This window comes from Ambystoma mexicanum, chromosome 1p, assembly GCF_040938575.1.
Source record: "Ambystoma mexicanum isolate Mex_15411 chromosome 1p, UKY_AmexF1_1, whole genome shotgun sequence".
NCBI lineage: Eukaryota > Metazoa > Chordata > Amphibia > Caudata > Ambystomatidae > Ambystoma > Ambystoma mexicanum.
In genome coordinates, this window is record NC_090921.1 from 1,086,951,711 (window position 1) to 1,086,963,835 (window position 12,125).

Sequence of the window (12,125 nt, forward strand, 5' to 3'; positions counted from 1 at the left end):
ATCAGTTCTTTTTCGAAAAATGCTAATTCTTGGGAGTATTGATTACTTATTGTCAGGACCAGAAAATATCTTTCAGCTCAAAACTATCGAATTTTATTTAATTGATTCTACTAGGATTTTGAATTTAGTATCGGAATTTGATTGTAATCTTCACTCTTTAGAAACAACTTGTTTACAATTTTGATTTTCCACAGTGATTTTCACATTAACATGTTTGAGACCTTAGTTACATATATATACTATAGGGAGGCTGGGTCAAAGGTTGCTGGAGAGCTGTGTTTGACAAGCTTGGGGAGAGGTGTGGTATTTAGAGGGGATAATTAGCTTGTGTTCACCCAGAGTGTGAGTGGCTAATTGATGTGTGCAGTAAATGGTGGAAGCAGAATGCTGAACATGTTAACGAGTGCAGCAAATAATCGGGAAGCCAAATATAGCATAGCAGAACAATGCACATCCAGACACGATAAGCCTTAAAGGCAGAACACAAAGTTATTGTAAATGAAGTGATCCAGCTTCTTGGAGGCATACACTTGTTTGATATAAGTCATTTTTAACACGCCCATACACAAGTGTTTCTAGGTGCGACAAGGCAAGGAAGGGGAAGGCAAAGGGGAGAAAAACAAACAATCTTACTAGGCCTTGTGTCATTCAGATCGTGCAAGTGCAAGGGAGAGGAGAAGTGCCAGGGGAAGGGAAAGGGAGAGTGCGATAACCAAAGCTCAAGTAAGCAATGCCGGGATGGCCGGTTCAAGTAAGTGCAAGGAGGCAGGGGAATGCACGGTTGCAAATGCAGTCCCTACAGCGCAGTAGGCCCGAAGGTAGAACATGGGGCTGCTGGTCGTGAAGGAGCATGGTCCCCATAAGGCTCAGAAGGAGACCAGGTAACCAGTTAGTGTAGCAGACAAGAACATCCGTAGGGGGGAGAGAAAAAGCAGAAGCGAAAAGGAAGGTCTTGATTTGCTTCCGGAATGTGAAGTGGTCCTGCTCAAGTTTGAGAGAGGCAGGGAGGCTGTTCCAAAGGGAGGCACCAGCCTAGAAGAGAGATCTACCCCCACTCTCTGCCTGGAGAAGTGGCTGACCCTTAGAGAGTTGGAGGTGGATGAGCGCAGGGCTCGAGAAGGAAAGTGCTTAGGAAGAGAGAGTTGATGTAGTGTGTTGATTCAGAGAATGAGTTTCCAAAGAAATGGAAATCATATATACTCATTACACTTTCTTGGTTTGTTGGGTTGCAGGCGGAGAGCTGTCACAAAGCTGGGTTGCAGGCGGAGAGCTGTCGCAAAGCTCACACTAATTTGTTCGGTGCTATATCCCGTGGGACATATTATTTTATTTGTGCCCATCAAGGCAACTTCTTTTGGTCAATGAACGGCATTTCAGAGACAATCAAGGCAGGACCCAAGATTCCTGGTTGTTTCCCCCAGAAGCCTACCCTAGTTACTCCATTGAGCCACACACACCTTACATATGACACACAATCATGGGCCAAAACGTAACTCCCATCCATGGAAGAATATGAACTAAGGAAGGGTAGGGAGGGGCTGTTAGGGTTTCTTGATCTATTCTATTGTATTCATAGGAGGAGTGTGGCTATTCCATTCTTCACCAGATGTAACATATGTGGGCTAGTATCTATTCTACTCATGTGGGATCTCCAGTTTGTGTCAAGTGAATCAAATCCCATTGCTGACACCATGAGCTGGGTCAGAAGGAGAGACAGACACAAAGTTGCAATATTTTCAACAACAGATGTCTTTTTTAAAAGGCCTTTCTGTCCCTATCCTAAAGAGTTTCCCTTCCTAGTAAACTAAAACTAAAGATCAGTCTGTGGTTCGTCATCAGAATTATGCAAACTGTCCTTGTGTCCAAAACGTATCTGACCCTCACACTAAAATAAACAATCAAATATGTAAGGTAAGTGTCTCTGTTTTGATTTAGCAAAAAGTGTGTAAAAATCAAATATGAAAATTCAACAAACAATCCTTTAATCCAGGAGGTGATTTCCATCCACTAGATTGTTTCAGGTGGAATAGCGAAAGTATCCTTTTCAACTAATGATTCCATACGAGTAGTGGAAATGTCTCTTTCACACAATACTTTCTTTAGGATGGTAAATGTTCCTTTTGTAGAACAATTGTCTTTCATACACTTTCTTATAGATGCAAAAAAGTGTCTTTGGAAGAAAAGCAAAAGTGTCTCCTTTACACAAAAACTTTTCAAGGATGGCAAGAATGACGAAAGTGACTTTTCAAACAATAATTCCTCAAGTTTAGTAGAAACTTCTCTTTTCACCCAACATTTCCTTGAGGATGGTTTCTTGGTGTACTCCCCTGCTAGGTATATTTCTCCCCAAGGCTTACTTCCTGGTTTGCTTCGTTCACCAAGACCTTTTACAAGGTTCTCTTTCTCATATTGAAAATGGATTACCGGGTATAACCCCATGCCAGAAATCCCCCCTCTGGGTGTTGTAGATTCCCCAGTATAATCCCCTGCCAAGTATCCTTCTCCCAAAGGTTCACTTCCTGATGTGCTTCTTTCACCAGGACTTTCTTCAATGTTCTCTTTCAGTATAACACAGTTGTACTCCTTCACTGTTTATACTGCTTTGACTTTAGGTACTACTTGTTCCAACTTTCCCCATATTGACATCTCATATATGGAGACGTGTACAAGTTCTGTCTGTTATCGTCTTCACTGGTTTTTATTTGCTTATGGCAATGCTTGTGCCACTTTTCACAGAATTGACATCTCATATATGGAGATTTGTACAAATTACGACTTTCAACTTCTTCATTAATGTTCACTAGCAGGTGATAACATCTACTCCAACTTTCCCCATATTAACTTCTCTTATATGAGGATTTGTGTGAATTCTGGCTTTCAAAGTTACTTGATTGGTATTCAAAATAAATGTTCAATTGTTCATACGAGGGGCCTGACACCTATGGGCAGACTCGGGGGTGTTCAGTGGCATTTGCGAATTGGGCCTTGTTGATGCACCAAAGTATTTACTTTCGGAAAGCTTCACCTACGTTGCAGACAGTCATTCAGGTCTCTCGCTGTCTCAGCGCTCCTCTGCCGGTAGAACTGTTGCTGCTCACTAAGACCTTGTCTCCAACAGCCCTGCTTCTGCTGTCGGTCTTCTAGTGGTCCCTTCAAGGCATTTGCTGTGGCTCTCCTGGTCTTGCCCCTCTCAAGTAAGTTGTGCTTCAAAGCGGGTGCTTGGAAGCACTTGCCTCTCTCAGCGTGTTCTGTTTCCCAGCGTCTGCTTCTGCCTCCGGTTCTGCTTCCCGCTTCGTCCGCTCCGCATCTCTCCTCTTCACCCCCACTTCTCAATTGCAGGTGTTCTCTATGTTTAAATGTGCAGAACAGCTGATGTCCATAATAACAACTAGTCTGCATGTTTAGCTTGGTGTTTCCTTCAATCAACATTGACTCCTTCCTCCTCTTCCTCGTCTCAGTATTTGAGGCTTTATGGGAGTTGGAGTCCATAGGAATTTTGGATCTTTTATAGTTGCATGTTTTTGGATCTTTGTTTAAATCATAAACATCATAGACAGGAGGTGTTAAGTGAGTATTGTGTATATGAGGTGTGAATAGTGGTTCTGTTCAGATTTTTTTGCAGGAAGGGTTTTTTGGATCTTACTAGAGGGACTTGAAAAATGACAACAAGCTATTAAGAATTCAGAAATTATGAGGTCTTCATCTTTGGGAAGGGAAGAATACCTCGTCTCTCCCGATGGGGTCATCACATCTCTCTGATGGCCTTCTCCTCCCATGTTATCCTCCATCAGCACCCTCGGGGTCAAGATCAGGTAGCAACTGCCATTCCTTGGCCACATGGGAGGAGATATTTGGCTGGGGATCAGTGATGACTCGACAGGAGTCAAAAGAAAAAAATAAACACAAGATTTTGGGTTTTTTCAGGTTGAGAGGAATGGCTGCTGGCTTCTGACCTCCCCAATGCAGATTTCCTGGGCTGCTCAGGTTGGCTGGTGGCTTTGTCCTCCGCCATCCTCCTGGTGCATGTCCAGCTCTGTCACACTGACACTGGCGGTCCTCCTTTTCCCCGGCCCCATCTCCTTAGATCTCCTTTGCATAGTTAAACTCTGCAGAGCCTGGTGAAAGTCTCTTGTAATTGCTTGATCCAGGGAGGCTCATCCTGGGGGCTGGTATATTCACTTCTGCTTAGTCTTCAAAGGTGATTGGGCACAAGTAAGGTGATAAGCCAAGTCAGCCATTACTGAAGGGTGTATAAGATCAGGGTAAACACCATTCCCTAGATACTCCAAAAGGTGTTAGTAATAGAGGAAGCAGCATGATGATCTAGATCCCTACAAAGGTCTCTGTCCACTAAGGGGAGGGGACGGGATGGGTAACTTCCAGAGGTTTCCTGCTTACCCTGTTCCCTAGGGGCTGTTAAGCATAGCAGGCTCCCCTCCCAAAGGGGGTGGCTCCCTGTTGGGGAGAGGTGGTGACCTCTCTGTATTTGTCACAGTTACCATTTGGGATGTTTCATTCTGCTTCAGTGCAGAGAGAGAAAATGGATTTCCTTGCTAGTCTGGTCCTTTGAAGGTGGCAACATTATTCCCTTAAAAGGAGAGGCTTCAATTTCTAAAATCCACATTTGGATCTGGATAGGGGGCTTGAATTACTCTCCTCATGTCTACCTCATGACAATGTGTCTCCTCAAGGGGTTTGGGCATCTCCTTTCCCTTGTATTAGTGCCTGGCATGAGAAGAGATGGTGGGGGCATGAGCGTCATGATGTCTATCCCTTGGGGGACTTGTGTAACTGTATGGTTGAAATGGTGTGAGCACTCGTGAGATTGCTCACTGCCTTTGTGCAGGGACCTATTGAAGGTTTTCTGGGGAGCCCCATATACCTCTTTCAGTCCAAGCAACCACTGGCTCGGGAAAAGTCTGGCCCCCTTTAACCACCCCCCCCACTCTGATCAGGCAGGGGGCTTTGTCATATCTTCCCTCTCCCATGGAACTCTCCAATGGAGCCTCAAAGTGGTAACAGTTTGAGAAGTCTGCATTCACATGTTTCCCTGCAGGCCAGTGAACCACAGAGACGATATATGTTTGTAAGGCCAGGAACCATCAGGTAACCCTGACGTTCATGACTTTTACCTTAGAGAGACAGGTTGGGGGGGGCTGGTTTGTGACGAGTGTAAAATGCTGGCCTCTCAGGTAGTACTTAAAATAATCTATAGCTCCCTAGATTGCAATTGCGTACCTTTTTCCTCTGGGGTGTAACTTCCTACTGATGATGAATAGGACCGGCTGTTTCAAGCCATTCCAATTTTGTGAGAGTTCTGACCGTACGCTGATTCGAGAGTCATCTGTTTGTAGTATGAATGGCTGGTTAAAGTCCAGTATTAAGAAGAGTTGTGGTTAACATGGTGAGTGCTTTAATCCCCAAAGGGCTTTCTCCGTACTATCGGTTCTCTGACTCTCTGTATGATACTTTCAGCTGATTAGTATGAGGTCTGGCAATGGTGTAGAAAACATGAAAACATTGACAATAGGAGCCTACATGGCCAGGAATGGTTGTAGCTCCTTCTTAGTGTTCGGGTCTTGAATGTTTTGGATACTGTTGACTTTATCCATTTGGGGCATCACTGTTCATCCACTTTCTTGGAATCCCAGACGATAATGCCAGGTGACATTTAGCAATGTTGGTGGTTGAACCCTGTGTCTCGGATGGCTTTGGCTATGCCATGTGTGCTTCCCAACTTTCAGTGTGGATGACAATGTCCTCTAAGTATTCAGTAGCAAACCTTTTATGAGGCTGCAGACTCATATCCATTAGTCTTTGAACAGTGACTAGTGCTCCATGCAACCCAAAAGGAAGTACTGTAAAATTATATAGAATCTTCGCCTGGTCCTTGGGTGCTAATGGGATCTGCCAATATACCTTTGTCATGTCAATTGTAGATCTGAACTTGGTTGACCCCACCATCTCACAATTACTTTGTCAATGCGTGAAATTTGGTATTTGTCGAAGCAGGATTTTGTCCACCTTGCGGATGTCAATATAGAAACTTCTAGTCCAGTTGAGTTTGTGCCCAAGGACAATTGGCAGGGCCCAGTGACTTCTGGAACGAACAATGAAGCCCAGGTGCAGCACTATCTGGACTTCAGCTTCCACAGCCTTCAGTCTAGCCTCCAGTAGTCGTTTAGTGATGGGGAAGGACAGCCTTCCCGGGAGGCATCTCAATTCAATGTACAAATCCATGTGCTCACCCTGGTGTCTTGACAAACACATTTGTGAGTTGCTGAAGGAAGTCTTGTAGTTCTTTATTTATTTGATCTGTTAGGATTTGAGGAATCAATCTGATCTGGCTTGGCAGTAGCTGTTTTTGTTAATCCGCCAGTATGTGGGCTATGTGGCATGCAGGAGTAAAGAGTTGGAAAAAGGAGTGGCATGTTAACAGCCACTGTTAACAATAATGAAAAGGTCTATCTCTAAAGGGTGTTGACTCCCTTCTCCTAGTGCAATGGGATCAGCCCGATGGACGTATTTCTGTAAGTCCCTGATAATAGTTTAACTTCTGCACTTGTAAAGAATACCAGGAGAATGACTCTCTTCTCCGTGTCCCACAGTTCTACAATTTCCATCTCCTCCTGGTCAATTTGATCAGCCTCCAAGCTGCTGTTTATTAACCTTTTGCCTTAGTTTCTGATTCAACAATGTATTTGAAAGAACCAGGAGAATGACTCCCTTCTCTTGGTTCAGCCATTGGCTACCCTTGGACAGTTTTCTGCAACAGTTTTCTTCAACCTTTACACTTCCATCCAGGCTTCTCCTAGGTCTTGTTTAAAAGTCAAACATTCTTGTTGTATCAAAAACACAGTTATGTCTCTTCTTTCTTTACCCTCCTCATGTTGATAAAAACCAGGGGACCTGTTCCTGTGATGGCCTTGACTTCTTCTGACACTCTGACAAAGGAGATTATTGTCATGGCATTCTTTAGCCTGGATGTCTCTTTTCGTGATCGAGTGTTGAGGGAGAGTACTCCAGATATGTTCTTCTCTTTCAGTCTCTTTAACACAACTGAGGCAAGGAAGATCACTTGATACTTCTGTCCCACCTCTGGATACGATGGAGAGTACTCCTGAGGCTTTCTTTCTTTTCAATGCTCTTGCTGAGGCAAGGGCGATTACTCCCAAGATGTTCTTTATTTTTGGTACTTCTAGTGCAAGTCCTGAGACAACAGAGATTTTTCCGAGGACTTTCCTTTCAATACACTTGATGCAATTACTGAGGCAAGGGAGAGTATCCTTGTGTCTTTTTCAGATTTGGTATTTCTAATACCAGGACTGAGATGAGGAATATTACTCCTGAGGCTTTTTTCCCATTTGGTACTTTTAATACAGTGACTGAAACGAGAGCGATTACTCCTGATGTCCTTTTTCACTTCAGTGTCCTTCCCCAACCCCTACTGGGTCTCCCCGTTACCTCTTTATTGCTGGAGCCACATTGCTGGTTCTTCTTGGGGTGTCTGGTCGATGCGTACCCAAGGTATGTTCTCTCTGCTTCTCTTTCTGCTACCTGCTGCCAAGCTTGGGCTCTGCGTGGTCCTCAGCCACATGGTATCTGTGTAATTAATGGACCAATTGGTCCACCTCCCTGAGGTCACGCCACACAAGTTGGTTTCCAGGTTCCAGTCAGGCCTGCTCGGTGTTGGCCTGAAAAAGACTCCTACAGTCTGCTGTCAGTGTCTTCCCAACTGGAGGTTCGCTTCCCTGACATTGCTTCTTGCTCCCAGGTTTGAACTTCCTGGGTCTGCCAGGCTTCACACATGCTTCGCATCTCATTGGGTCTTTCTCTGTTTTCATTCTACTCAGCTAGTTCCTCGCCAGCGGAGTGTCACAGTCCTTTGTGTCCATTGAGTATTCTTCATGCCTCCTTGAGGCCACCTCTTCTCAGTAGCTTCTGTATTTTCCAAAGGAGTAGTTTGTATAACTCCACCAATCTTCTTCTTCACAGTACTCCTTGAAGATGACTTCAAGGCAGACTGTATACCCATTTTAGTCTTCATTTCAGTCTTCCTGGTCTTAATGGTATCAATATTTACAGGAAGAAAGGAAGACCTATTACCATAGCATACGCTAGTGCTTTCAGATGGTTTCTCAGCAGACTTTATAGATTTCAGGCACTCGAGGGCAAGAAGGTTAGGGAGTTCCATCACGGAACAGGAGTCCTTGTCCCCATGAGGGGAATGTTGCATAGCAGGCTCACCTCCGGAGCCTCACAGGGAAGGGTTCCCCCCCCCCGGGGGAGAAGTGCCATGATCCCATGAATCGTCACAGCCATGTGTACTGGATTCTCTGATTTTTTATTTTTTTTCTCCAGACTTTCAGTCAATTCACGTGATAAACCTAAGTGGTCTTCCACTGATCATCTGATTTCAGCAACAGAATAAGAATGTATTTTGACAACAAAAAAATCATAGAATATTGTCTCATCATAAATCATGAAGAAAGTTTCTTAACGCAGTTCCATCCAGAGGTGTCCATCCACCCCTGCTTGAGTGTCCAAATGTTAACGCTTGCCTTTCTGCTCAGTTTGCTGGTTCCCAAACCCCGGTCGCTTCAGTAAGATGTTAGGCCTTCCATGGCCGAAATGCTCTGAGCTTCGACAGGTCTTGAGGTCTCCTCCAGTAGGTCAAGGCCCTGGGTGAGTCATCCCTGCATTGACCCACTGCACGGCTATCTCTGCACTTTACAATGAATAAAACTGAACATTTTATAAACATTGCTTCAGAAAGTCAAGCATTCTTGCTTTGGGGAATGTTTATATTTTTCCAAAAGGACAACGTTGTATGTGTCTTCAATGCTTTTTGATAACAGCTTAAGGACGTCAAGATTCATCATTTCAAAGCAAATCATATGCACTCGCTAAAAGACTGGATGAAGATATTTGCACACAGTACATTACTATCAGTTCATTATCACAGTAAACACACATTTATTTTTCAATGAATATCTGGTTCTGCGCTGAATGCCCAAACCCTGTACTTAATTACCTGGCAAAACACTATATTGGTAAGTTGGCAATTAATGTAAATACAAGGGTTTGTATTGTTTGGACGTTACTGCAAGCTGGTCTTTACTTACCTAATCACTTAAAATGTCACACTTATTTAGAAACCTATAGAAACTAGGACGCCTCGTGGTGGGATCAAGGGCTCTTTTCGCTCACTAGGCTTGGCATGAGAAACAATGTTGGGCAGCTGCATTTCTCTTGATACCTTCAGGGATTCTGCCTTTAGGTTTATCATTACATTTTTCACATATCTTGTTGCCATGAGATGCAATGTGGTGGCCATGCTTGCCCCTCTGCTCTATCTCCTATTATTCCAACATTGAATCCGCGTTACATGCCAACCTGCCTATGAATGCCTTCTCCACTCCATGTTGATGCAGTCGAGCACACAATCATTGTTGTCAATAAATGCCATTGCCACACTCTAGCGCCCACTACACTGACCGAATGCACTCTGCTGGAGCCCACTCTGATAGTTTGCAGGATCCTGGGTAGCTCTGCCAGTAAATGTTAATGGCAGCCTGTTATAACCCCTGCCAAACCAGTGCCACATTCATACACAGCTTTGCCACAGCCTCTTTTTCCTCAGAGGCACAGCCAGGCAGAGGTATACTGGTCAACACAAATGGGGCAGTCACATGCATTTCAAATAACTTGCTCAACTTCCTATTGGCCTTTGTGTCAGTGTTGTGTCATGATATGTACAGGTTGCGCTTTAGCCCAATACCGCTGAGCTCCAGGAAGCCCAGATTCTTTTAAACACCTACTGTAATGAAGCACATCTGTGAGAAACCAGCTATTGATATCACGTAATGTTATGGTGATTGGCTAACCCTGGGTGGTCTTTGGGGCTGGGGTAACTGTTGATCTCCTAAGAGCATTAACTGCTGTTCCACGCATCCTATGTTGTTCACCATTGATACTTTTGGCATAAAGTTACTTGCAATTTGTATGGTTTAGTTTCAGTGTGCAGTGGCCTAAAATATTATTTAAAGACTAGTCAGATTGCTTCTGTGGACACCTGCTTCTTTGGGACTGACGTACAGTAAATCCATTCCTCATTATGTGGTTCTATAGCATCCACATTCCATTTGCATCACATTGGGACCTCCTCCTCTTCCTTCTGCTGCGGCAACTTCATTATGTAGCTATAGTTTAGTGAGTTATTTGCAACATACAAGCTCAAGTGCCTGAATCCCAGGGGATCACTTGAATGATGGATTCAAGGCTAATGAATGGCAATAAGTGCACTATTAATGCTACTATATTAATATTCTTGCTCTTTAAGAGATTTGATACATTGGGGAGGCTGGGTGGATCCATACAGGCTTAGTAGATCAGGCATAGAGAGGCTAAAGGATAACCAAGTACCATCTGACAACTAAGTCCTGATGAAGCATCCCTGACCCTTGAGTTTTCATTTTTTGGGCTAACCATTTCACCAACAAGCAGACAACTTGTAATTGTCCCTCAATAACACATGATTGTTTTTCATTATTCCCTTAGGTTCCGTGGACAGCAACTGCTGTGTGGGGGGAGTGTTGGAGAAAAAGCTTCCCCCCTTACCAGTTACTCTGGCCTTGGGGGCCTTCATGAACCACTGGAAGAACAAATTCCACTGCGGCTTCAGCATCTTGGTGGGGTGAAAGATCGGACAATGCCCAGAAACTGTTCCCAGTCTTAATCTGCAACACGCCCCTGCCGCTATGCACCTTTTAGAAAACCTGGCGAGTGAAGTAGTCCATAGCTCTTATTATTCAGCTCCGACTCCCACTGCCCCTCAGCAGCACCATATATAGATATAGAGCATCTGCGACCACCCCCCTGAACCAAACAAAGTGGAGAAGCTTTAAGCAGAGAATGGACAAAACATTGTTTTATTCAAAGGGAAATATTAACTATACCGTCCAGTATCTGGGAATAAATAAACGGATGCTGCATCTTTCAAAGTGTCTACCACCAGTTCCTGTTGTGCTCAGTAGCCTTAAGGAGATGAACCTATGAAGACCTTGGTGTTCCCCAAGATAAGGTTCTGCTGCTCTGGACCCTACCGACGGCAGCCCCCAGTATCTGACTAGGAGGAAGACCACTCCAAAAGGAAGACTACCCAGAGGGGCATACCAATGGCTGAGGAAAGTGGGGGCCAAGTGAACCAGCGCTTTCTACGTGACAGTAATAACTCGGTTCATGATAAGTACAGCGAGCCATGTAACACGGTCAAGCATTGAGAACACCATGCAACATGGGCACAGACTAACTCCAGGGCGCACATCACACAGATCCTGTCAGAACCGGGAGAAAATAGTGAACAGAGATAAAAGGGATCCAAAGTGACAAGGAATTGAGATGAAAAGGAGCCATTTTGCTGCTTTACAAAGCAAACCGAGAAAGACAAATCTTCGGTGTATCCGAGGACTACTGGCATTTTTGGCAGTAGTTACTGCCTGCTTGTCATCAGTCATCAAACGGTCAATTAGCCGAAGATTTTTCTTTTTCTATTTATTTATTTATTTATTTATTTTGGGGACACACTCCACCTTCGGCACTCTTTTTGGATAGCTGAATTGAGTAAGCGCGCTTGCACGATCTTCTACTGGGTGGAAATTGCTGTTCTGTTTGCTTCATTACCTTTCTGCACACTCTTTTGTTCCACAGCCCAGCATAAAAAGGTCCTTGGCCTCTTCGAGATGATCCTCGGTGTCTTCTGTGGAGAGTGGTCTCAAAGATGTAATGTTCTTTGCTTCGGGGCATGTATGTTTTACATTGGCTATCTTTTTTATTGGACTGAGCAAATTAATTGAATTGTAGCAATGAAGATGAGCATTCAATACCATGCACGTCTCTTTTTTTAGATCCGCACCAGAACTGCACATGGTTGCACTTCAACGCCCCAAAGTGTTTACTTTTTCTTACAGAAGGAAAATCTGTTCAGGGCTGCACTTCCTGGAAAGGTGGCTTTGCAGTCTGCACTTCTGGAGAACTGGGCACATCCCTGTGCCAATGGGACCGAGTGCCGAAGCTTTTTTTGTGGGTTTCAAGCTTTGAGCAAAAAAGTGCTGTTACATGTACTC

At 44.3% G+C, this 12,125-nt stretch overlaps 1 protein-coding gene across 2 annotated transcripts in view; it reads left to right on the top strand.

The window, feature by feature from the left end:
- TOMM40L (translocase of outer mitochondrial membrane 40 like) overlaps positions 1-11,887 on the top strand; it is a 740,875-nt gene extending 728,988 nt beyond the window's left edge. Inside the window, exon 10 of one of the 2 annotated variants that reach the window (XM_069604678.1) lies at positions 10,561-11,887. In XM_069604678.1, the coding sequence (XP_069460779.1) occupies positions 10,561-10,700 (140 nt within the window). In that variant the 3' untranslated portion in view covers positions 10,701-11,887. The remainder of the gene's footprint in view (positions 1-10,560) is intronic. The other variant, XM_069604679.1, reaches the window with a different exon arrangement.
- Positions 11,888-12,125: the final 238 nt, after the last annotated feature.